Source organism: Leiobunum rupestre, chromosome 8 (genome assembly GCF_980474605.1).
Source record: "Leiobunum rupestre chromosome 8, qqLeiRupe1.1.hap1, whole genome shotgun sequence".
Lineage (NCBI taxonomy): Eukaryota > Metazoa > Arthropoda > Arachnida > Opiliones > Sclerosomatidae > Leiobunum > Leiobunum rupestre.
Window position 1 is genome coordinate 54,648,798 of NC_143391.1, and position 27,777 is coordinate 54,676,574.

The following is a 27,777-nucleotide window of genomic DNA, read 5'->3' on the forward strand; positions in this document are numbered from 1 at the left end:
AAAGGAATATAATTTATACAACACGGGAATACTATTTGTTCCTTAAGGAAATACCAGTCGACCAAAGAAGTGATGCTTTTCGACCATTGAGGGAATATTATTTATACACTAAGGGAATACTATTCATTCAATAAGGGAATAAGATTCGACCAAAGAGGGAATATTCGTTACCCTTAGTGGTTTACTTTCAGTACCTTATCTTTTTTGAAGGGTCTAATGTTTACACCTTAAGGTATTAATGACAATTCATTTGGCACAAAAGGAGTATAAAAGTACATCTAAAAGGTTTTAAAAATACACTTATGGGGTTTCGTTTTTGGAGAAATTTTGAATTTACCCTAAAGGAATAAATATATTCCCTTATTTCTCAGAGTGTAATAAAGCAATAACCATTTTACCCGTGTGGGCTTCTTTTATTTCTAAATAATGTCCGTTCAATTAATTAATACGAAATATGTATATACAAATTGTGAAAATTGTTACTTAACGATGCTTATATACTAAAATAAGTAGCATAGTTAAATATTATTTACTTTTAACTATAAATACATAAATGAAGACTAATTTATATACATTCCGTACAGCATGCAATAATTTATTATTACGTTAGCTTTGAGGTCGTTTTCGTTACGTCGACGTAAAAACTTGCCGAGGTTAACGATAATAGTTGGTGTAGGGAGCTGTTTGCTCACGTGGCATGAAGAGCTTGCCACCACCGTCCTACACATTGTAACCCAGCCACCTCCCACCTGAATTAATGGTTTTAAAAGTCGCTTGATCACTTTGGCCTAAGGTGGTGCCTTGGGTATTAGCTTAGCTGATTACTTATCTCCTTGAACGTCGAGGTTCAACCGGTTACATGAAAAAATTAGCGTCACCGTTCCGAGCCCCATGTAACCGTTGTCTAAGACTCTGGATGATAATTTTATCCCCATTTTTGAGGAAAAACGGAGGAAAATGAGCGAAAACAGCATAACAGTTAGATTTGGCCGTGGCACGTGTTATATCGTGGGTAGTATCAGGCTTTACATAAATTTTGCTGGTGGCGAATCCAGCGCTTTCTTGTCGTTCAAGGTCTGACCCCCGGGTGGAGCGAATATACCTTAGAATGAGCGAGGGAGGGTAACCCCCACCCCAGCGCATCGTCTCCTTCATTCCGAAGGGAAAGGTGAAAGGGTAAATTATTGTCAGGTAGACAATGAGGGTCCCGGCACTGTGGGAACCCCCACAGCGTTGGAGTCGTTGGTTTCGAAGTCTAAGTGAACGGATGGGGAGAGGGTACATTGGTTTCAAACCATCTCGGATTTCCGAGAAGTGTTTAGGTAAAGACCCAGCGAAAGTTTTATCATTAAACAAGCGATAGAAACCGCCGATGGCAAGCCTATTTTCGTTCACCCCCATCCATCTAAGAAGAGAAAGCGAGTGGAGATTGAAAAGCTGTTAGATCTAGATTTGATAGAACCCAGTGTTTCGCCGTGGGCTGCACCTATCGTACCAAACGGCTTTGCAAAAGTTTGAATGGTTGAATCGGGGTCTGACAGTTCGATCCCAAATATTTGGCATATCTGAGAAACGAATAGTATATAACCACGTTTGACATTTCGAAAAGCTTTTATCAAGTTAACGTAAGGGAATGTGACTGATCGAAGACCGCCTTCGTCGATAATTGGGGTTTTTTGCAATTAAAAAAGATGACTTTTGGATTGATAAACGCACCGAGCTGTCTTCTAACCAGACTAGACTTTACCGCTCCTCGCACGGCGATTTTTACGAGACCTTCAGCCAATGAGACTGTACATGCATATCAAAATATTGCGCAACACACCCGGGTTGAACAGCCTCCAGTGTGTTTGGCATCACCTGGTCATTGTTTGTTTAGGACTTGGGCCTTATTAAAAAAATATATATTATAAGAAAAGTAAGGGGAAGCGAAACGGATTGATGTGGAAAGAAACGTTGATCAAGCTAATTAAAAATCATCCATTAATTTGGGATACACGGACTGAAGAATATAGAAAAGAGACTTGAAACAATGCGCATCCATGGAATGATGTATCAACCAAAATGAAAGAAACAGTTAATTAAATAAACCTAAAAATATGTAGGTCATTGGGGTAATAAATAAGTTATAATTCAAATTATGAAATTAAAAGAGACTTAAAACGGTTTTAAAATTCACATTTCACAATTTACTTATTTAAAACCGTTTTAAGTATCTTTTAATTTAGTTTTTTCACTTCTATAAAATTATGAAAATTATTACTGGACGAATTAAAGAAAATATAGAAGTTAAGAGGTCATTTCGAAAATGTCACAAAAACAAAACGCGGAGAAAAGTTAGATGAAGAACCTTTCAACTCCAGTTAAGTGGTATTTTTCCAAATGATTCTATTTTTAAAGGCTGTAGTGTCACGACGAGAGTATTAAATTTATTACTCAAAGATTTGATTTTAAAATTAATATGCCGTTAATGTTCATATTACATCTTCAAATTATATTCGCGAAGACATCTGCGGTTGGAATGAAAACATTGATGAATCAGTTTCTACAACAATGGAGCCAGAAGTAAAAAATTATTATGATTTACATTGTTCATTTATTATTTATGTAATATCAAAGATTGTATTATTTATAGTTTTCCGCCCAGTATCAAGGGATGCAACGATTATCATTTCAGTTGTGAGTTCGTTCCTTTTTATAACCTATACATTATAGTCTAAGCTTATGGTGAAGCTTAGACCTCGGTTTTTAACTTTGTGTAGTCACATCTAAAGCCTCCTGGGTCACGTTACCCCTACCCTATCAATTTAAATTTTACTTTAGGGGTTTATTTTTCTTGTTTATTTTGATATGGGATGTTTTTGTTAAAACCTTAAAAAATTTAAATAAATATTTCAGTTTCAGGTTATTCCTATTGGTATCTAAGAATTTGTGATTACTGAACCTGATGTAAGCCAAAATAAAAACGTTACTAGTTATTTAAGCGTTTTAAGTAGGCCTGTGCGGGTAAACAAAAATTGCGAGTACTCGTGCCCGAGTCTAAGTCGAGTACTCGGACTCGGACTCGCAACCCGTTTTTCTAATGCTCGAACGAGTACCCGAGTCCTTTGCCAAAGCCTAAAAATTACTCGAAGTGGACTCGAGCCAGAAAAAAAATCGCGACGAGTCCGTTATTCCAGTCGTGCGAGAAATTTAAATTCTTGGTATGGCGCTACGGTAGCCATTTAATTGCACTGTGCACACAGTTTGTTTGATGGACATCACTTAATTGGCTCACCTTTTAATTTATAATTTTATGTCAAAATGTGATAAAGTGGTAAAACCGTTAAGTGGTCACTATGTTCCTTAATTGAAAAAAAATACTTTTTGATAGGAGATTTTACTTTTTAACGTAAAAAAGCGAAACAAAATAATAATAACCAAAATAGTTTACCAAATGTTGCTGGTGAATAATAACCATCATTATCCAGATATAAAAAGGTTTGTTTTTAAGATAAAATTGATTTGTAATTATAATTTAATAGGGCTGTGCGAGTACTCGAAATTCGCGAGTGGACTCGAGAATATTAAAAAATACCCGGCGAGTCTACTATTTCCCGTCGAGTCTTTTACTATGAAGGCGAGCCTCATTTCTAGGGGCTTGCTTTGCTTCAAAATATTCCGCAAACGGCGCGACAATAGTTTTCTTCCACACGGCAAACTTCGATGCACGATCGTAGTTGGTCGTGATTTCCCACAAGATTCTTGACTCATTGTTTGGTCAAGGCTCTTCTATAGCCTTCAAAGCCTTGGTTTGGTTGTCAAATCCCAGTATCCCACGCTGCCTTTAGTTTTACTTTTACTTTCAAAGTTTCTAGTATTTTCTACAGTAGAGTCGAGGTGCGGTGGCCATTGTTTATTTTTTTTACATTTAAGTTACTTTAAAGTTTTAACTTTTTAGTTATTAATTTTTTGGTTATTTATTAAAAATAATTTCCAAAAATGAGTAAACGTAAAAAATAAAAGCCATTTCAAGAGGAAATTTTATCACCAGAAGAAGAAGACAATGAATCACAAATTTCTTGCGAATTTTCAAATGACTCTGATAGCAGTTTTTCCGAGGACCAAGAATCTGAAGCCTTGCCGATAAATGCCAGCCCAAGTAACCCAACTCCACATTTAAAGTCAATGATATGGAACTATTTTGATCGACGACCTGATTCATCTAGTGCAGAATGTAAAACATGTCACGTTTTCATAAATTCAAAAGTAGGAAATACATCCAGCATGAGAAAACATTTGCAATTTAAACATGTGACAGAATTTTCAGATTTAAAAGATATTGAAAAGATCTCAGATCAAAGGCGTCAAACGACAATGGAAGATTATACCAAGCCTACATCATACTTGCCCAAACATCCTAAGGCAATTGCAATCACTCAGAGTATTGGTCGAATGATTTTCAACCATTTTCAGTCGTGGAAGACCCAGGCTTTGTGGATGTTATCTAGAAATGTGACCCCAAGTATAAAATACCTTCAAGGACGACATTTTCTAGGAATATTGTTCCTGATCTCTACTTTAAGATGGTGGAAGACATTAAGCTCAAAATTAACAATGCAATTAAAAACAAAGTGGAGTCATCAAAGTCAATGGATGCGTATCTTTGTCTAACGTGCCATTTTACAACAAGTACCTTTCTGCCAAAAGTGCTTACATTGGCATGTTTGCCCTTCGATCAAAGCCACTCTGCTGAGAATATTCAGTTAGCAATACATGATTACCTGCAGACCATAATAAAAGCAGACGACTTGGAAAACATTCCTGTTTATTTGGTGACTGACAACGCACCAAACATGAAAAAGGCTATTATGGAATCAGTTTGGAAGAAGAAGTTCACCAAGACTCAGATTCCGACCAGATACCCAATCTTCCTGTTCTCAAATCTGTCCTACGACCAGCTAGCAACGGTGAGTATTAAGCTAGGTAACTGAATTTTTATCATATATCGTAAATATTGCTTTGTATTTTTATTAGGATCTGCTTCAAATATCATCTCAACAAATGGATTGGAGAAAAAAGAAAAAAACAGGAGACCATTAAATAATAGCCCAGGGCCCCAGTGTTACTTTTTGGAATCCAATGGTTTAAATTTCTCAATTTTTATATTTTAGAGTAAATATTACATTTATTTTTGTCTTATTAGATGCTGCTGCACTAATATCGACAAATGGAACGGGGAAAAAAATTCAACCAAAAGGTCACTAAGTGAAAGCTTCCAATCGCCTTTAATGGAATCACAAGATATTACTGGTAAACATAGTGATTTAGAATGTCTTGGAATTCTAATTTATATTTTATAATAAATATAATTTATGCTATTAGGCGCTTCACTGAACTCAACAAATGGAACGGGAAAGAAAAATTCAAACAAAAGGCCACTAAGTGAGAGCATCCAATCGTCTTTAGAGGAATCTACAGGAGTTACAGGTGAACATTCCTTAATTTATCTTTAATAAACAAATGGGAAATTTCCAATTATTTTGTATAAGAACATGGCAAGCAAATGCGTGGGATATCTCAATATGAGTCTGTATATGATGATTTGAGTTTAGACAAAGGTAAACTAGGGAAAAATGAGGTAAATTCAGTTTTTTAAGTTCATATATGGTGGCTTACTGGAATGTTCTTGCTACTGATGATGATTGTAATACATATTTTATTGGACCGCAAAAAAATTATTAACCCAAAGAGAGGAAATTATTAACAAATGTAGGCGATGTGATGTACGTGACCATATAGCTCCAAGAAATGGTATGCAAAATGGTGCATCAAGTTTCAACAGAGGTAAAATATTTTATTATTTGGGATAAATTGTATATGTTAATTAAAGCGTTTTTGTAAAAAAAATTATATGTTAATTAATGCGTTTTGGTAAAACAATTTTGTATTTAAGGTTAGAAAAAAATTAATGTATTATTTATTTGGAACCAATATAATTCGTTCAAAAAAGTATTTTACCAATTAAGTTTTAAAAAATCATTTCATTATCGATCTTTTATTATTTTTAAAAGTTTTTTATTCTTAGCTGAAGTCAAAGGAAACAGAAATGGAACTGTAAATGTTAGTTAAAGTACGTATTTAATAATTGTGTGAAATTTTATATTATATGTTCTAATTTGAAGACAAATTTTTAGCTTGGCTTCGTAATCTTAGTCGGAACCAAGAAGTAATCAAATCAAACCAACGACAAATACTATAATTTTTGTAAGCCATTATGACTTATACACAGAAAAGTAAATGCCAATCTGCTCCATTGAGGGAGGAAATAGTCAAGCTCCAAGAAATATTTGGGTTCCCTTTAAAATGCGAGAATGATTTAAACCCTTTAGAAGATCTATGTTCATCGACAGAAAACATATACAAATTTTACAAATTGGTAAGTTCATAAATTGTTTTACTCTTCTGTTCGCAAATTTATAATTCAAATGTTTTAAACTTTTAAACCAAAAAAAAATCAAAATTGACAAATGAAATGAATTTTATGATAGTTTGATGAATTTTGGTCAATTTGATCAAAATATGTAAAAATTGATCAATTTTTATTTTCAATGGGACAATATACAGACTGTGTTGTCAAAAACATTTTCAGTTGCCATGGCAAAACTAATGCCCATTGCAACTTTTCCCTTGGTGAAATTTCATGTCTACATACCCACCTAGTTTCAACAAAATCGGTGATTATCACCTCGGGTAGTCTCCTCGTAAGAGACTTGAATCCTTTCACGCGTAGCAAGGTGCGTTCTTTCGTGATTAATTACACCGTGTTTCTCATAGCAGGCGTACATTTGTATCGCTTTTGGCCAGCGTGCTTCCGATTGTGTTTATTGAAGCTGCTACTTTCAGTGAACGCGGAGTTACACTGCGCACATTTGAAGGGCTTTTCACCAGTATGCGTTCTTCCATGGATAATCAACCTACTCTTCACGGTGAAAGCAAAATCACACGAAGGACATTTAAAAGGTTTCTCGACAGTGTGTTTCCTTTTGTGTGTGATCAAAATACGCTTTATCGTGCAAGAGTAGGCGCACTGATCGCATTTGTACGGTTTTTCCACTGTGTGCTTTCGTAGATGAATAAATGAATTCCCTTTGTCATTTCAGGCATAGTCGCAGACAGCACATTTGTACATCTTTACTTTCCAGTGCTTACTTATTTTATGTCTAATCGAACTACTCTTCACCTTGCAGGCATACTCGCACTAACTACATTTGCACGGCTTTTCGCCAGTGTGGGTTCTTACATGCACATTCAGACTATTTTAATGTTTAAAACTAGATTTACACTGTTTACATTTGAATGGCCTTTCGCGCTGACATACATCCCCGCCAATGGACCATTCTCGGCATAGGAACTATATGGGGTCCTCTCCGGGTTACACAATACAGCTCTGTGCGTGGACAACATTTCTAACCTTATTATCAAAAATACTACTCCGGCGTTCCGCACAGCACTTCTGAGTTTCTACAACAGCCTGTGGGAGGCGGGCATCATGCCGGCGAGGTGGATGCAAGCCATCCTCCATCCGATCTTAAAGCCGGGTAAGTCCCCCACTTCTGCTGATTCATACAGAGATATCTCTCTCCTCCTGAAACTGGGAAAACTTTATGAGAAACTGTTACTGGGCCGTCTGGTTTGGTTCCTGGAGAAAAATCATGTTCTCCCCCAAGACCGATCGGGTTTCCGCAAGAGTCGGCGGGCGACGGATAATGCTTTGCGGTTGACTACGGCGGCACAGTGCGCCCTAGCAACCAACCAATTTTGTCTAGCGGTGTTCATCACCAAGCGCTCCTCTATTAGCGGTCTCGAGGGCAACCTTCTCAGCTGGGTGGAAAGCTTCTTAACAGATCGTACCTCCCAAGTGCGAGTCAACTGAGAGATATCGGCACCTTTTACGGTTAAGCAGGGCATCTCTCAGGGCAACTCGGTAAGTCCCCTCCTCTTCAGAATCATGCTGGATGGGAATCCCTTGCTATGTCCCAGGGCGGTCGACCAGGGGGAACAGGCAGATGATATCGCAGCCTGGATATGCGGTCGGAATTTTGAGCGTCTATATACGACCATGCAGGTCGCCATGGACAATGTCTCGCTGAAATGCCAATACATGGTTCTATCCAAGATCAAACAGATTCCGGACGCTCTTCAGCTTCAGCTAGGACGCAATATCCTGTCGAGGGTGACGTCATACAGATATCTAGGGGTTACTATAGACGCAGGGCCGTGCTTAGGGGGGGGGGGGTGCGAACCGGAGGGTCACCCAGTGCCTCTAAAATTTTACCATAGGGGTGGATATACCGGAGGGCCGCTACACTAACTTTCGCCCATGCATTTCGCCCGGGGCGCGAGACCTCTAAGTCCGGCCCTGTATAGACGAAAGTCTCTCATTGGCGGCCCAGATCGACGGGCTAATCTCGACTTCTCTGGAGCGTCTCAGTCTTTTCAGGGCGGTTTCGGCGACTGGCTGTGGGGCCGACAGGAGCAGTCATTTGACTGCGTTATACCTTTATACCCACCTCATTCGCTCCAGGATGGATTATTCCAGCTCTCTCTATGCGTCGGTCACCTCCACTGTTCTTGCTAAGCTCGAGAAGGTTCAAAATTCAACTCTCAGAGTCATCCTTCCCGGCCTTTTGGACTCACACCGGGATCTCCGGTGCCAGCAGCTGTGCCGGGTTACTAGGACTAATGTGTGCTGGTCCTTTCCTTTTAGAAGCTCTCTCCAAAGGGTTTGACTCTTAATCCCACTGCTGTCTGCGAAGTGGGAAATGGTCCAACTATTGCTGCACCTTCTGCTGGGTTGAGTGGCTTGCGTCAAAGGTGCGACCATCTGAAGTAGGATACTCCTACCCATGCTGGATTTGTCACCTGTCCGGGCTAGGTGGACGCTGGCGTAGGGCACTATGATGAGAGACCTCCGGTGGTATGGTCTCCGTTACTAGGTACACCGGGCTATAAATTCTGACACACTGCTTACTACACCTCCTTTTTGAGGGAAGGATTGTCTTCTCTCGAGACTTTGGAACATCGCTTCCCGTTGGGACGTTTACCATTCCTCCTCAGGGCTTAGCGTTTAGCACAGGCCCACAACCTGAGCTGGCTGTTCAATACCTCCCGTCGCCATTTACTTTCAAGGATTCGCCGTTCTGGCAACCACCCGCCGCGATGATTCTCTTGACTTGTATCACTACCGCTAAGGAGGACAACAGTTTGGATATGCTGCGACAACTTTTCCTCGCGGCTCTAGAACCTCACGGAAAGAACGCTACAGTGATGTATACCGACGGCTCGTTGCCTGAGGGCTCTGGTGTGGTGGGTTTGGCTTTCGTGATCCCGGCTATCAAGGTCGGCGCGACGTGTCTTGTGGATTCCGGTCATCCCATTAATTAATTAATTTAACGCGGCGGGATGACACGCTACTCGCGCGCCTCGGCTGTGGCAGACTTCCCACTAGGGCGGTTCTCCATCGCTTTAATCTAAGTCCCACGGCCTCCTGCGCTCGGTGTGGAGCCGCAATGGCTGACGCTTCCCACACCTAATTCACTTGCCCATCGCGACGGACGGCTCGGGCTTTTCTTCTTCGGGCACTTACGTCAAGGGCTCTGCCGACCAATCTAGTAGACGTCCTCAGTACGGTACACACCGGATTCACATTTTACGTAAAACCATTCAAGCTTGACTATAACTTTTTTCGGACGTTTGTTTGGGCCTTTTGTATTACTTGATGGCAGTGTAGTTAATGAGTCCTTCTCCTGTGTGCATGGTGTGAAGGCTTCCAGCCATATACACCAACCTTGTACACGTTATTCTGCCCCCCCCCCCCACAATGATAACGTCGTCAGAGAGCCGATGTTGAGTATTATAATTAAACAACTTATACTCTATTTAGTCGACTTTAACCTTAAGCCTTTTCTATAATATTCGAACAGCTAGATTGGTTTTGGTTGCGAATAGATGATTCAAGGAACCTTGTACAAGTTTGTAGCCGAACAAGAATCACGGAATCGACCAAGAATCAAGGAATCGAACAAGAATCAAGGAATCGAACAAGAATCAAGGAATCACATAAGAATCAAAGAATCAAGAGTGGAATCACGGAATATGAAGGAATCATGGCGGAATCACGGAATCTGGCTAGAATCTTAGCAGAATCAAGAATCTTGATTCCAGATTCCTTGATTAGGAATCTCGTACACGATTCATCGAAGTGACGGACCCCTCTGTATTTAAACTTCTTAGTGAAGGCAGAAGTTGTTTATTCTCGCGTCTATTGGCTAGATTATTTGCGTGTTCTTTGTTATGGAATTTTATAGAATAGCAAAGTAAAACTAAAATGTAAACCAAGTTCAAAACAAAACTAATAATTGGGAGAAAGGTTGAAATAAGTAACTTTTTGGATTTTTCGGTTTTTAATTTTTGAGTTAACTAAATTATTGGTTTAAAATTATTATAAATTAAATTAAATATTAATTTAATGAAATGTTTGCAAAGCATGAAAAATATAGCAGATCCTTTGATTTTAATTCTACTTAATAGTTACTAAAAAATAAAAGTCGCTAGCTGACTTGGACCTGGGGTAGTTAATCATTAAAAAAGTGTATTTTAAATTTTCTTTGTAAAAGTTTTCTTTGAAAAAGTTTAGTATTATAGGGTGTATTCTCGTGACGTCATCATCGCTGTAATGGAAGGCTAGTGTCATCCCCCTTTCCCCCATAACTATCTACCTTAGAGCCATGGCCGCCTTCTTCTCGTGAATACCACCTATAGTTTAAATTTATAAAATAAAATAAAATATAAATTATACATTTGGTTTAGTATTTTACTATTGCAAGTAACATGAACCGTGATTTCAATTACTTTTTTATTTTTTTCACAAATATGCAAACTATTTGGTTATTTCAAAACCAAATACGTCAAATTATTTGGTATTCGAAATACTATTTGGTTATTTCAAAACCAAATACGTCAAATTATTTGGTATTCGAAATACTATTTGGTTATTTCAAAACCAAATACGTCAAATTATTTGGTATTCGAAATACTATTTGGTAATTGATCAGTTAACTGGCTTAAAATTTTGCTCTAAAAATATTCGACCAAATTATTTGACGTTATAAATATTCAATTTGGTATTTGACGTGCCTTGAAAAAAAAATTTTGATATTCGATTCGATCCCCAATAAATGGTATTTGCACACCTCTACAACCAACCTTTGGGAGTAAAAGTAATAATAGAGATAATAATGATTAAAATTCATTTACGAAGACTCGTCGGTAAGGTTGATTGTTTTTTGTCAGCTTGTCACTGTTCTTTGAGATACAACTTTTCACGAAAAAGTGGCACTTAGATAACACTGATTCATGAAAAATAAAACAAACTAAGCTCTGCCCCAGGTGTAGTGTCAAAAATTTTAACACAATAAAATAAAATTGATCTCATTGGCTAGTACTGTGAAATCATCTAAGTAGATGATAATTTAAAAATTAAATACAAATTTTAACTGACAGCACTGAGACATTATTTTGGCCCAAATTGCTAGATGCCCAGAAAACCGACCAAAACAACTCTTACACATGCGTAGCCTATTTTGAATATTTTTGGGTGTAAATACCCTCTTTCTAAAATTTTATAATGAACATTATGAAAATGGCGTGGTTATGCATAAATTTTAAAACAAACATTTAGATTTGATGATAAAAGATCTTGAGGGCTAAGGCAAATTTATAATCAGTTTTAAAATAAAAAAAAAACTAATGACTATTTCATTCCTACCTAACCAAACTCTTTCCAAGTTAAATCATAAGATTTAAAAGGCAGCATCAGGATATAAAGTCAGATTTTGCATTCCTGATTAGTTAAAACCACAATCTTCAAGAAAGTGAATAGGATGAATAACTACAGGTATAAAAATAAAATGATAATCTCTAAACATTGAATGAAAATGGTATTATTCAAACTTAGTACCAAGTCAATACTAACTGAATATTGGTGTAATGACTAATGAGTAGAAATTCAGTCTTTCCTCCTTCCCGTAGAGTACCGGCGGTTAAAACTTATAAAGACAGAAGTACGTAGATTATTTCTGAAAAATAATGTTCGCCAGTACTTAAAAATGAGAAAGGTATACAAATGAAAAATATAAATTTGGCATTCCCACGAGAACACCTAGAAATAATATTAATACCACATATTACTCTTAAATAGGTCCAAACACATATTTCGCTTCATGTATCCTGCTTAACATAGAAAAGGCCAACTCGAAGAGGCCTATCCTAAGATCTACCAACTTATTTTCACAATCATCACCTTTTTAAAAATACGTCTTATACAATTGTACCCTTGCTTGTTCTTGACTTTTTTAATAAAAAATTAAATATCCAAAATTAAAAATAAGCACTCTTGTAAACTTGGGAAATGTCACCACGTCAAAGGCGTACAACAAGGTAAATAAAATTTAAACGACTATTTCTGCGAAAGCTTTGTCGTTGTTTTGAAAACTAAAAGTTCATAAATTTCACAACCCATAAACTACCTAATAATAATGTATATACATGAAGTTGGGAATATAGTACTTCTAGAGCCACAATTTATATCTGCTGTGGCTGGGATCTTGAGAAACACTAATTTTTTTTATTAACCACAAGAGTCCACTAAATGGCTGGCTCATTTTCGGTCAAATTTACATTATACCATAGCACATAATTTTTCGACAAAAGTAGATATCTCTGTTTTCATATTGAGAAACACTTTCTTGAATTCATTTTAGAAACATAACAGTTATCATTAGTTGGTGGCGACTTCTATCTTTTAAGAAAATATATATTTCTTTAAATTACGTCTTCTTATCCTCATCTCACCGTCTCACGCAAGACTAGTGGTAGATAGCGCAACAGTCTGGCTTGGCTTAAATTATTCTCAACGCTAACTTGCGGTAGTTCATAATTTTTACAACTCATAATATATATTATGTGTCCAATTTTTAGCACGATCATTACAGTTTTTGTGTTATTAACCCATATTTCGCTTTATAAGTTGTAAAAACCGGAAAATCTACTTACCCATGTTTGATTTTTGTTTTGGTTTATTGTAACAGCATTTAAAGGCTCATTTATAACAAAATATTAAATAATTTTAAATAAAAAATAAGCCATACCCATGTATATTTTACGTAGAAGTGGATGTTATGGTGAATGGCAATAGTCGAGATAAATACGTCCAACGAGGGGTCGGACATTTACCAAAATCCCGTACACTTTGTCTAAAATCGCAAAATCTTTTAACTCTCTCTATGGTAAATTAACATTGAAATCCCAAAATCACTTCAACAAGTAATGATAAAATCGCCAAAATCTCTATGAAATCCCGAAATCCCGTACAAAATAATGGCAAGTGTCCGACCCCTCGACGTCCAAATATTTATGTATCTTAAATCTGTTTTAGTTAACTATGAATGCATATATTTATATCAAAGACAATATAAACCTCGTACCCTAGATATAGTTACCAAACTTACCAACACTATAGAGGAGACCACAGCCAACTTTTATGACACGCTGTTAAAGCAAAAACTGGTGATAGGACAAAACAGCGATTGATGGAGGCCAATTTTTCGGGGGTCACTTGCCGAAAATGAGTTAACGCTTCGTTACAAAACCGTCAACTAGAAAGCTCTCAGAATTCGAATCTGGGGTACGAAGTTTTTTATTATCTTTCTTTATACTTAAAGAGAAAAACAAAGTTGAGACGATTTTGATGTTTCTTCAACTCGATTGAAGCACATAACTGTGTCGGTTTCTTCTTTCCTCTCTTGTGCCAGAGATAAATTACAACCAAATGCCTCTAAACGTCTCAACAGTCATTCTACCCATGTAAAAATAATTAACATTTTGATGCGTTACTTAAAATTTCAATTAGGTTCGAAATAATATGAAGATAAATATTTCATTAAACAAGTTGGCAAGCCAAAATATACCTCTCCTCGGAAGAATTGTCCCTAGTGGTATTAATTTCTCTAGATAACCCTTAAAGATATATCTCCGCAATTTAGAGTTATTTGTTAAAAATATTAACCCATTTCTATCCCGCCCGGTATAAAATTTTAATTATAATTAAAATAATTGAGACGAAACGACCAATTTTAATTTATTCAGAATATCATAAGTTAAGTAGTTACAACAGTAAGTTAGACGTACTATAACAATGCACAATTGAATTAAACCCTTTTACAGAACAAGTTTATCAGTTAAATATAATACGAAGCAAATTTTAATGAAAGAAATATCTACAGAGGCTTTTTGGAATTACTCGCTTACGAAATACTTGCCGCATCTTTAACGCTCATTTTATTTCAACACTCGCCCTTGATGAAGATACCGTAGATATCTGGTAGTGGACGACTCGTTCACTTCCTGTTGACGTTGTGACACATACCACATGAAAAAGACCAATGCCGTCCAATTTCCAATATCATATAATGACTCGCACACCCAAGAAATCATTGACTGCGTTAGAAATCGTAGATATCCAAATATCCACACCAAATGTATTTACAAGAAGCAAAAACCTTACCATCAACAAAGCACAGAGAGCCACTTGACTAACCGCCAGCTCTTAAAGCAATTAACGTTAAATTATCTCCTTTGAATTAACAGAACTATATATAGGTCGTTAAGAAAGTGGACCACCCACAGGGTCTACCCTTTAACCCTCTAATCTCGGCTGACTGCGCTAAAACAAGATTTAACCTTTAAAAAATACCAGATTAGGCCTTCATAAATTCATTAATAAAAAAAGACTTTATTACCTATTATGCTTACGATGCGTGTCTTAATTTCAGTGAATCTAAGCAGCTATCGGTGGTTCTGTGGTAGAGCGCTCGATTGCCAAGCCGAATGGTCTGGGTTCGAAACCTGGGTGGCGCATTTGTTTTTAATCAATAGAGAAACGCTAAATTAGAATTTCTTCGATGCAATAATTTCAATTTCAATTCTATTTCAATTAAACCAAAATTTCGTACACTATTAAATACGCTTCCGATAAAGCTGAAGGTCTAATTTTCAATAAAGCGTAACAAGTGTCGGTGGTTCTGTGGTTGAACGTCCGCCTGTCAATCAGGAGGTCTCGGCTTCAAATCCCGCCCGATGCGATCGCAAATTGATACTAAGACGAATACCGTGTACAACTGGTGGAAACCCTGCCATTGGACGTTGAGAGGTAGCATTACACTCAGCACTCGGTCCGTCCCAAAGTCATTAAGAAGAAGTTGGAGAGAAAACGCCCATATAAACACAACAGACTCAACATGCACAACCATCAGAACACAAACACAACAAATTCAACACTCACAACCTACGCATAAACATTACAAAAACGTAATACACCAAACCGTCACGACGGTGAGCGAAAAAACACCATCCAAACCAAACCGCAAATGCATCCGTTCACGCTCACCGTCACACGGTGGTTTTGCCAACCCTTTGAGAAACTGCGTACGCAGTGATTACACTTTGCACCGAAAATGCGAACGCGTTCGCAGGCCTGACAGACCCACAGACCCACCGACAGACCCACCCACAGACCCACAGACAGACACGGTCGTTGTATAACCCCTCCGAGGGGACAAAGTCCCCTCGGAGAGGTAAAAATATAATTAGCTTAATTTAATTTACTTTATCTAGCGGACTACATTTCCAGCGGAAGCCTAAAAATATCCGCCTTCGGTAGGGGCGTAAGGGTCGCAGGTAAAACTAATTTCAAGTTGAGAAGAGTTAAATATGGAAATCTGTTTTTTAATCTACTCTTTTTCAAAGTACGAATGAAATAAAATTTTACAAAATAAGAGGATCAAAAACAGATTTGGTAACAAAATGTTAATAGTCACCGTGTATCCAATGGTAAAGTTCGAAAAGGTCAATACCGGTTTTCTTCATGACCTTCTCGAGTTTCTGAGCAATTTCGGCTATTGATCCGATATGCGAACGTAAACGCTTAAGACATTGGATATATCGTCGGTCAATTAGATGAGTGCACAAACTTAACCCATTATCGGACTGCAAGAAAGAGCCCAAAATATTGAGCCTTTCAACTTCGCGTATAACCAAGAAGAAACATCTTGGTCGGACATTGGCCATCAACTCTCGAGACAGAAGTTCCAACAACGTGGACAAATCTTTCTGATTCCTTTCGACATATTGGGCACGAAGATGGTTCGACGCAGTGTTCCAGAACAACAAGAAGAGGTCGCCGCAAGTTTTGTCGTACGGACGAACCGAATCCGAAACGCTGTACGCGAGCCTATTCGCAACGACGCTGAACTGTTCCACTGAGAGAAAGTCAACTACTTCAGGAAGTGCCGCCTTGAAGAGATCGCGGTAAGTGAATAATCGCACGATAAGTACTGTAAAATAAGTGGGTAACACACAAGCTAAATTGCTGATAACTCTTTTATTTATTAACTTAATTCCTTGCACGTCAACTCTCTCTCTAAAATTCAAAACTCAACTGACTCTTAATTTTTTCAAAACCTCACTTCACGCGTTTACAAATCATTCGAAATCACGCGCTATCCGATATTACATTCTCTTTATATTCATTTCTTATAATTTTAAACTAACACATTCCAAATATATTACATACCTCCCCCCAACAGAAATAAACACGTCCTCGTGTTTGGTTTTTTTTTTATACATTTCAAAACACACAAAACAAATACCGATGCATTTCTTAAATTTTGTCAAAAGTTTTCTTCCTTTAATACGATGAATAGTTCATAGTGCATTCGGTTTCCTTATTTGATAATTTTTAAGTCCATTTTCAAAATCGTTAGTTGTATTTTTCGTCGAATCATCGTTTAAACGTAGCATTTCTTCAATCTGTTGTGATGGACAACGCTAATCTTGTCATCGGAATCTCTCACGATCCTGTAATTAACGGGCCCGATGATTTCTTTAACTGTATAAGGTCCGACCCATGGTTTATGGAACTTGGCGCTTTGCCCAGGTGGACAATATGGATTGTAAAGCCAAACTCGATCTCCGGGTTGATAGGCAGTGAAATTGACGCGAGTGTCATATTGTTTCTTCTGATCGTTTTGTTTCTTTTTAATTCGAGTAGCGACAAACTCATGAACACGAGTCATTTCCTCTTCCATACTTCTCAAATACGTGGCTGGTGATTGTGGTCTATTCATTTCTACTTCAAGAAAGAGTTCTGGTGGAAGCTTCGCTTCTCGGCCTGTCGCCAATTTATACGGGGTGACTCCCGTCGAACTGTGAATGCTCCCTCTTAGAGACATCAATATATATGGTAGCCAATCTTCCCAGTCGTTGTGTTCCTTGGCGATGTACATGGTTATTTTTTCCTCCAAAGTTCGGTTTTGACGCTCTGATAATCCATCAGACTGAGGATGATAAGGCGACGTTCGGTTTCTTTGGATGCCCAGTTTTTCACAAAATTTTTTAAACATTTCAGAATCAAAGTTACTACCCTGATCTGTGATCATTATCAAAGGTATTCCCCATGACGCGACGTAGTGTAAGAGCGCTGTTATAATGGTTTCAGTTTTTTCGTCTGGAAGAGCGTAAGCTTCGGGCCACTTTGTGAAATAATCGGAGACGGTTAGAACGTACTTGTTTCCTTGTTTCGATGGTATACGTGGTCCAATAACATCAACTCCGACCTTCTCAAACGCGCGGCCAACTTCGATATTTATCATGGGTGCCACCTGGTATTGATGGGGAGGTTTAGTTTGAGCGCATGCTATGCATTCCCTACACCATTGAGTAATGTCTTCGCTCATCAGGGGCCACCAAAACTGTTTCTGAATGGCGTTTTGTGTCTTCTCTCTTCCGCGATGTCCAGAGTAGGGAGCGTCGTGAAATTCGTGTAAGAGGTTCGGAATTAAATTTGCTGGTACTACAATTTGGGAGTGGTTAGTGTCTCGCTTCCTTCTACGCATCAGTCCGTTTTCCTGGTATAAATCGGCAGAATTTCTCCACAGATATAAGAAGCGGCGATTTTCTTCTCCTTTCAACTCTTCAGGTGTTGGCTTCTCACCGGTTATCAATTTTGTAGTTAATTTACTGATGTCGGGATCATTTGTTTGTAGTGCCTGAAGTTCGCCGAGGGTAATTTTTGGTGCACAGCAGAACGTAGCGTTGATCGTTTCAGAAAACGTTTGGTCTTTTTTTTGGTTTAAATTTTCGGGCAAACGCGATAAAGCGTCGACATTAGCGTGTTTCTTTCCACTTCGATAACGGACTTCATAATCGTATTCTTCCAATTTAAGAATCCAACGTGCGAACTTACCACGCGGTTCCTTCATGTTACGAAGCCAGACCAACGGGTTGTGGTCACTAATGATGACAAAATGACGTCCGAAAAGAAACGGGCGAAACTTTTCAATAGCATAAATTACAGCCAACATTTCTCTTTCGACCGTAGAATAATTTTTTTCACTTCTGTTCAGGGATCGACTTTCATAAGCGATAACTCTATCTTGTCCGTGTTGAATTTGTGACAGTATTCCACCAATTCCGCGACAGGAGGCGTCAGTTTCAACTTGAAACTCAGTTTGGAAATCTGGGTACGCTAAGATCGGTGGTGAAATTAATCGTTGTTTTAAAATGTCAAACGCTTCCTGGCATTCCATTGTCCATTTAAATCCATTTTTCGGTTTTAATAAATCGTTAAGTGGTGCAGCGATGTAAGCGAAATTTCTGACAAACTTTCGGTAGTACGACGAGAGACCGAGAAACGATTGTACATCTTTGGTTGATCGTGGAGTAGGCCAATCAGCCACCTTCGATGTATTTTTCAAGTTAGGTTTTATTCCTGAACCAGAGACGATATGTCCCAAATATTCGACTTCGGTCTTGCAGAAAAAGCACTTGCTTGGCTTAAGTTTAATACCGTTGGACTCGAAACGAAGGAAAACCTTTTCTAATCGTTCCAAATGTTCAGCAAAATTAGACGAGAACACTATGACGTCATCCAAATATATCAAACAAATCTCCCATTGAAGCCCGCGTAGAATACACTCCATAAGTCTTTGAAACGTGCTGGGGGCGTTCGAGAGTCCAAAGGGCATTTTATTAAACTCAAATAAACCTTTCGTTGTAACAAATGCCGTTTTTTCCTTATCTCTCGGATCCATTCCAATCTGCCAATATCCGGACGCCAGATCCAAAGTAGAAACAATCATAGCTCCCGAGAGAGAATCCAGTGTTTCACTTATTCGAGGTAAAGGGTATGCGTCTTTTTTCGTCACGTCGTTTAAAGAACGGTAATCCACGCAAAATCGCCATGAATTGTCTTTTTTCTTGACTAATATTACAGGCGCAGCCCAAGGACTGAAACTCGGTGATATTATTCCGTTTTCCAACATTACATTTAGTTGATTGTTAACAATCTCCTTCTGCGAATCTGGAACGCGATACTGTCGCTTTTTGATAGGTTGAGCTTCCCCCGTATTGATTTTATGTTGGACGTGTGTCACAAATCCCAGGTCATATTCGTTTTTCGAAAAAATATTGTCGTAACGACAGAGTAATTTCAGTAGGTCCTCTGTTTCTTGCGGCTGTAAACAAGTATTTTCCAGATTAAAATTGTCAAAATTAAAGGTTGTTGTTTGTATTTCTCGGGTGGGCAGCGGCAACGCAGCTTGAACCTCTCGCACTTCGTGTAAAGTTCCAATTACACAGTCTTTGTATATTTTGGCTGGCGCCGAGCCGGTATTCATTAGTCTGACGAATAATGAGTCCGTGGACGTATCGACAAGACTCCTTCCTAGGTCCAAGGTATTCGCTTGACGGAAACTTTCAATGGGTTCAATCACACCGCACGATGTTCCGAAGTTGCGTAATTGAAAGTTGGTGTTGTCCTTGACTATCATCCCTTTAACCACAATTTCATGATTTGCGGGAATTTCCACTTCCTCAGCTAACGCTATTCTACATATAACCGTATCAGCCGAATGCAAAGTTTTAATCAATGGAAGCGCAACATCTCTGATTTGAAGTACCTTTCTCTCAAAATCGAGCTTGACTTCCAAAAAGTCGAGCAGGTCACATCCAATAACGCAATTATTTACAAGACCTTCGGCAATGTAGACGGGCCACGACTGTTTAATATTTCCGAAACCGTACTCTATTGTAACACTGCCCAAAACCTTTATTACTTCTCCCGTTACTGAATAGATTTTAGTTTCGCTTTCGTCGGTGCTAAGCTCAGAATTTATTCCAAGGTCACAAGCCAAAGATGCTCTGATGATGCTAATAGAAGACCCACTGTCTATAAGACTAGAAACTGGTGTTCCGTTGACTTCCACCATCGAGTAATAGGTAATTCCAGAACGTCCTTTTACCTGCATTGCCTGGTTTGGACGTTTTGATTCGGTATTTTCTTGATTGCGATCGAAAAAACTTGAAGCTCCACGACGATGCTCAATTGGGTCTCGAGTATTTACGCTACGATTTTCTCTAACGGTATCCTCCATTCGCCAGCGATAGTAACAATCTCTTTGGAGGTGACCTTTCTCTTGACAATAAAAACATGTGGGTCTTGAATCCAGGCTTTCCTGCTGAGACCAGCCGTAATTTGGTGCAGCGTAACGTTGCTGGTAGGGTCGGGAACTTCGGTTCCTCGGGGATCCATAACGCGAAAAATAGTACCCAGGTGCAGCGTTACGAGGCGCGTTGTATCGAGAGGGGTAGTATGGATTACCGTTGTAACTGGCGGAACTGTATTGAGGTGGGTTGTTCGGACGATACAAATCGTGAAGCGCGTTCGCCGGTTGATGATATCGTTCAAGGCGCAAGGCAGCGACTTCACTGGCAAGTTGAGAAACGGTAGCTTGCAAGGAGTTGAAATCTCTGTTTGTCGAAAACGTAGACGGGTCATCCGGTAAATTTTCACCTACACCCTGAAGCGTCTCTGGTCGACGGTAACGTGGATCATTTCGCTTCATTTCTTGAAAAGCCTGCAGACGTTTTGCCACCGACAACGCCTCAGCGAGATCATTAGGGTTTGCTTGGTGTACCCCATCTTGTAGGTTAGATTGCAGACCGTATAGAAACTGTTCAAAAACCAAAATTTCATACGCGTTAGGGTTCAATCCAGGCATGGCTCTCTCAACGAGTCTTCGAAGGTCCTGACAGAAATCATCTAAATGCTCGTTCGGTTGCTGGAATCTGGCTCGGAATCCCATTACGTGTAGTCTTTGTCGTTCAGGTTGTAAAAAGGCATCCATCAAAGTTTGAACCAATAAGGCATACATACTCTTCTGTTGCGGTGTTAAATTGTCGTAGATATTAAACGCTCGACCGTATAAGAACGTAGGTAAAGCTCTGCATTTCCTCGCGTCATCCCATTCGTTCGCCGCTGCACATACTTCAAAATACTTCATCCATACTCCAAAATCTCCTTCTCCATTGTACTTTTCCGGGGCAGCGTTTACGTTCGCCAGATGTAAGGCGTGTGGTGGCTCAACTCGACGTGGCATTTTTTTTAACGGGGGAAAAGTCGTATTTTTAAACTCACGAATAAATGAGGAATCCCACTTCTGCCACCAATGTAAAATAAGTGGGTAACACACAAGCTAAATTGCTGATAACTCTTTTATTTATTAACTTAATTCCTTGCACGTCAACTCTCTCTCTAAAATTCAAAACTCAACTGACTCTTAATTTTTTCAAAACCTCACTTCACGCGTTTACAAATCATTCGAAATCACGCGCTATCCGATATTACATTCTCTTTATATTCATTTCTTATAATTTTAAACTAACACATTCCAAATATATTACAGTACTAGCAGAGCGTATCCGTATTTGCGATAAAAGTCTTCTAGTTCTTGTGACGAATCAATCTGCAAAATATGATTAGCCCATGCTGATGGAGAAATCTGACTATACGTCAGTTTAAATAATTGATTTTCAACTATTTCGTTTAAATGGACCAGTTTTTCCGACTTTGTTAACAAAGAAAATGCGAAGTCAATTCCTTGCTGTGAGCTGATTTGGAATTGGGATTCGAAAATCTCTTTTTCAGTCGCGACATGTCCCGTATTTGACGTCTCTAAGGCGGGTAGACTGCGGTCAACGTAGAGCATCCAAAAATGGGCGCAGGCCGTAGACTTGAGAGCTGCGTACAGCTGTTCCCTGTTACGACTGAACTCCGACTTTATTTCATTGGGATGACCAACTAAGGTGACCCAATGGAAAACGCTAACTGTGTCTGGTTCTCGTCTCAGAGCTCCATTTTCTTGCAAATGCCGCTTCGTTGTCGCGAATGTGTCCACATCTCCCCTATTACGCCAACGAACTTGGCTTAAGAAATGGAAATAAAATTCGTGGTCTTCGTTGTGCCATAGGGATGCGAATCTGTGTTTGAATTCAAAGAAATTTCTGCCCATCTCCTGGATGACAGGCTGCAATTCTTTCTTCAAATCGTCGGGTAGTCCGAGAATTGACAAATTCTTAATAAGTTTAACTTCAATTACAGCAATCCTTTCGTCGTACTCGTCGCACACATCATTGTCATCTTGGCAGCCTAGAATATCACGGATTGCTATTTCAGTCATCCATAAACTGCCGCAAACTTTGACCGAAGCCATCTTCTTCAAACTTGGGGCAGACAACAAAAATGACATTTCTAATCGATGTCACAGATTGAAAAACAATAACTTTTTCTTCCTTTAACACCAATTTTCTATCGGTAAAAAGTCACTGTAAAAGAGACACAGAAAAATATTTATTTTACAAAAGGAGCACAAATAAATGTATTTACCAGGGCTACAACAACATTGCTCGGTTTTTTGATTTTTTAATCAAATAAAAAATAGGTTTAATTAATTTCAATCGATTTTTTGTTTTTCTATTATATTAAATTACAAATATTTATCTCTTAATATATTTGTGTGCATTAGTATCTAAAATTTAAATTGATCATCTTAATAACATATAATTAGTACTGACAAATTTTTAACTAGCTACTATTACATTTTCACAAATACATAAATATAATAGCTAATTTAAATGAAACAGCCCTGCCCAATGTTAGATTGGTGTAGTATAGTCTAAAGGTGAAGTTTGTCTTCATGTATTCCGTATTATTTCAATTACAAAATCATTAAAATGAAAAATCAAAGAAAAACATTCGTAGTTTTATACTTTGAGATAAAACCACACTTTGGTTATGCAGAAAGTAAACTTAAAAATCAAAACATTATATGGAATATTACATATTACTTCAGAGTTTTTCCTCTATAGACCAAACCGATGAGACTCTCGGCTGCGTTATTTTCGCGACTAGCACCTAACTGCGGACGTCAATGTGCTTAGGTCAATCTGCCAGAATTCTTAAACTCGGAAAAGATAATATTGGCGGTGCGGTGGAGTACCTGACGAAACAGAATTAAGCTATGGCCGTAACTACGGCATAAAACATTACACAGTGTTTCAAAATCGACTTTTTTGGGACAAAATTAAATATGAATAAAATAAATTAAAGGTGTATATATTTTTGATCAGATTCATTAGCTCTATACGAATATATATTTTATATTCTTGTAACTGCCACCAGAGGGCCGAACGTTCCCCTTTCGGAATTTCGGTAAATTACTTTTTTCATTGAATGTATAGAGTTAAGTTGAACGTAAATTTAAAATTTCAATAAATTTGGTTGAACAGAAGCTCTGTAATAAGCACTCAAAGGTACAATTTTAACCAAAATAAGGCTTTTTCCAAAGGCGATTTTCCAAAATATCGCAAGTTGTAGCAATACTTTGAAACGCTGTCTTGTAGAGTAGTTTCCGTAGAATAACCTGCAAAAAACTAGAATGCGACAGCGATCGAACTTCAAAAGATATATAAACATTTATCAAAAGAATTAAATTTGTTTGTAAACTCTATTTTATACTGTCTCTGCTCCTCTTGTTTGTATACTATCCACTATAAACTATACTACAGTGCATAAACTTCTATTTTGTCCTACTGCTAGTAGAATTTATTATTAGTTTCATTAGGTTTCACGCACGCCTCGGATTCCAATATAATGTTAGAAAACTTTACCTTTGAGGTTTAGGTGTAGGCGGAACATCGAAGGAAAAAACTAAATGAGACCAAACTAACACTTTAGCGAGCTTTTTTTGCTGTTTTCTTCGAAATTGTTTTGTTAGGCCCGTTATTTACAAGATAATGTCGCAATCGCGGTGATTTTGGATGATTAAAAAATTAAATTTAAGTAAGGGGGCGTTTTTTAAATAGCTAAATAATGCTGTAGTATGTTTTGTCTTAATTCACACTCGCTCTCTTTTTTCCGTCACGTACCCGCTGTATCTCAATATTGACACATTCTTTAATCTCATTGTTACACGACAACCGATTGAAATCCGTGGCGTGCGTGGAAACTAATGAAACAAATAATAAATTCTTCTAGCAGTAGGACCAAATAGAAGTTTCTCGACTGTAGTATAGTATAGTAGACAGTAAAGAACAAGATGAGCAGAGACAGTATAAAATGGCGTTTACAAGCAAATCTAATTCTTTTGATAAATGTTTATATATCTTTTGAAGATGGATCACTGTCGCATTCTAGTTTTTTGCAGGTAACTACTCTACAAGACAGCGTTGCAAAGTATTGCTACAACTTGCGATATTTTGGAAAATCGCCTTTTGAAAAAGTCTTATTTTGGTTAAAATTGTACCTTTGAGTGCTTATTACAGAGCTTCTGTTCAACCAAATTTATTGAAATTTTAAATTTACGTTCAACTTAAGTCTATACATTCAATGAAAAAAGTAATTTACCGAAATTCCAAGAAGGGAACGTTCGGCCCTCTGGTGGCAGTTACAAGAATATAAAATATATATTCGTATAGAGCTAATGAATCTGATCAAAAATATATACACATTTAATATATTTTATTCATATTTAATTTTGTCCCAAAAAGTCGATTTCGAAACACTGCATTGTGATTTAAAATCTTTAATAGCATTACGGAAAAAATTATCTAACCCACTAAAAACTTTGTTTACTATTAATAATAACCCAAAAAGGCAGTGTTATCTAAAAATACCGCTTTTTTAATTTAAATTAATTTTATTTCAATTTTATAAAATTTGACTAACGAAATGTGATTGAAATAAATATAATTTTATTGGAATTAACGTCAATGATTGAAATATAAATTATTTTAATATTAAAAGGGTAATGATCAATTACAGTAAAAACGCGAACAAGTAATGAGACCAAAGACGTGGGGGAGAAAACTTATCTTTAATGGGGGAAAAGGTGTGGTACTTCGGCCGATAGGCCTTCAAGGCGAAAAAATTAATCAGGACTAACCGACAACTAGATTTGAAAATGTTTAAAAAAATAGTTAAGACGCGAGGCGCGAGACGTTAACACGCGACAACAAAAAAGTAAATACAAACAAGCGACAAGGGCGTATTTAAGGGGGGGGGGGTGCTTAATAGAAATCAGTGAAACTTCCGTCAGCACCCCCCCTTGAAATTTTCCCTCAAAAACCCCCCCTGAAATAAAATCCTGGATACGCCCTTGACAAGCGACAACAAGGGGAGGAAAAAAACTACAATAGCTAAAAAGGACTGTCATAAAACAGGAATGTTCGCAATAAGTTTGATGAACAATTAAAGGAAAAAAAAACGACGAAAGAAAAAAAACGAGGGGCGAGAGAACCAAACATCAAATGCTTGCTAACAAACTCCTACCCGACAACCAAAATACCGTCCACGTTCGAAAAAGATGACAACCGAGCAATGTCGAACGCGGGCGGGAAAAACAACACCTCCCCCCCAAACAACGAACCAACCTAGCTAAAAACTAATTTAACGTTTAACCCCGATAGGTACTCTGTGGTTAAATTAAAAGTAGACGATTTTCCCCAGTGCGGCGGCCTTTCTTGGGAAGATTAGTAGTTTTCATGAAGCGGATGGAAACGTCATTGATGTGGTGAAAGGGATTAAAATTTTGGGTGACGTGGTTCTTTGCCGGCGTCTTTCTATTGTCATTATTTATTTATCCACCACTATGCCCTTTATCAGTCGTTTATCTAACTCTCTTCACGTTGATTTCATCAACGACATATCAGTTTTTTTTCCGGGATACTCTTGGTCCGCCGCCTGGTTTTCCTCCTGTTCCGCCTGAAATCTTCGGTGCCAGCATTGAAGTTTTCGGCCAGACCACTACTTCTACTAAGACGGCGTCCCATTCTACGTTCCATCGTTCCTTCCTGGATGCTAATGTTGTTCCCAATGGCTTTAGACTATATTTCCATGGACCGGACGATGCGCGGAACTTCTATTTTCAATCTACCAACATCTTAAGAGTGGCCTCCAGACGTTTTATGCGTTCGTACCTGCGCTGCTTACAACAGAAGAAAACTGACCTTCGCCGCGCTCTCATTTCACTTAAGGAGGTTTTGGGACGCCTTTGTGTACCGAACAACGCTCTCTATTAGACTATAATTCTGGCCATTCGATATGAAATTCTATTTTATTCAATGCTATTTCCGAGAATAAGGCCCGTAAAACTACCACCCTTAGGACTCCAGCCACTGCAGTGCCGGTTGAGCGTCTCGTCGTGACTATTCCACCGGATTGGACTCTTACTACCCATGAAAGGATGGTTCTCTCGAAGGGTTTATCCTTCATTTCAGAGAAACTTTTGCCGGATCGCTTCCAGTCGCTTCACGATCTCGAGGACTTCTACCGTCGTCTGCGCCTTCGGTCCCATTTCTCCGACCAGCCGTCTGAACCCAAAGATTCCCTCCCTATCTTTTAGCAGATTCACAATCCCAAAGAGAAAGTCTTTAATCGTCAAGGGAAGCATAAAACTCCTGATGTGTTTATTGCTGCCTGCAAGAACGAGATTGCCAATCTTAAGTTTCGTAAAACTAAGACTTCTAATTTGACGACTGCCGAACGTGTTGCTCTCCAGTCTCTTCGAGGTATGGATGATATTGGGATTAAACCTGCTGATAAGGGGGTGCTATTGTAGTTTGGAAGAAGGGCCTTTATGTTGCCGAGGCCCTCCGTCAACTTTCGTACACCGACTTCTACGAAGAGCTTCCAGTTGATCCAACATTCGAGTATCAAAAACAGATTATTCCTGAAATCAATTAAATGATCGAGGCTACATATCTTTCACCCATGGCGATATGCCTTATCGTTGACAACCACCGGGCATCTCACTTCGATCTACAACCTAAAATCCACAAACCTAACAACCCCGGTCGTCCAATTGTCTACGGAGTACATTTCGAGTTTCTTGGATAGTGAAATGCAGTCGCTTGTGACCTGTCTTCCGAGTTACATTAAAGATACAAGTGATGCTCTCCGCCGTTTCTCTAGTTTCTCCTTTACAGGTACTAAAAGGTGGTTAATTTCTATGGATATTAAATCTTTGTACACCATGATTCCTCACGCTGATGGTCTTCGTGCCCTCCAACACTTTTTGAACAAACGGACCGACAAGTACCCTCCCACCGATACCCTCGTTCGTCTCGCTGAACTGGTGTTGATGCTGAACGCTTTCTCGTTTGACGGCAAGTTCTACAGACAGGTTAGCGGTATTGCTATGGGTACTAAGATGGGACCAAGTTACGCGAATTTATTCGTTGGCTGGGCTGAGGAGCAATTTTTTTCAGGTTACGCTGGCCCTATTCCGGATTTTCATGTTCGTTTCATCGATGACGTTGCTCAGTTCGCCTCTTGCAGTCGTG

General features: G+C 38.4%; 1 protein-coding gene and 2 long non-coding RNA genes across 3 annotated transcripts in view; 1 reads left to right on the forward strand and 2 right to left on the reverse strand.

Annotated features, from left to right (window-relative positions):
* Positions 1–27,777, forward strand: part of LOC149933709 (uncharacterized) — a 586,576-nt gene that overhangs the window by 479,764 nt on the left and 79,035 nt on the right. The gene's annotated exons all lie outside the window — the stretch shown is intronic.
* LOC149933716 (uncharacterized) lies at positions 11,857–12,430 on the reverse strand. The gene is made up of 3 exons (XR_016473277.1): positions 12,232–12,430; positions 12,017–12,119; positions 11,857–11,932 (listed from the first exon to the last, which is right to left on the reverse strand). It is a non-coding gene; the product is annotated as an uncharacterized LOC149933716 (long non-coding RNA).
* On the reverse strand, positions 21,837–23,361 carry LOC149933717 (uncharacterized). Its single transcript, XM_090156467.1, has 2 exons — positions 23,224–23,361; positions 21,837–22,761 (listed from the first exon to the last, which is right to left on the reverse strand). The coding sequence occupies exon 2, from the start codon at positions 22,683–22,685 to the stop codon at positions 21,837–21,839; it is 849 nt and encodes a 282-aa protein (XP_090012593.1). The 5' UTR covers positions 22,686–22,761; positions 23,224–23,361.

Bases quoted from the DNA above. Each gene is read 5' to 3' on its own strand.
- LOC149933717 (XM_090156467.1), bottom strand. From the start codon at position 22,685: ATGTCATTTTTGTTGTCTGCCCCAAGTTTGAAGAAGATGGCTTCGGTC.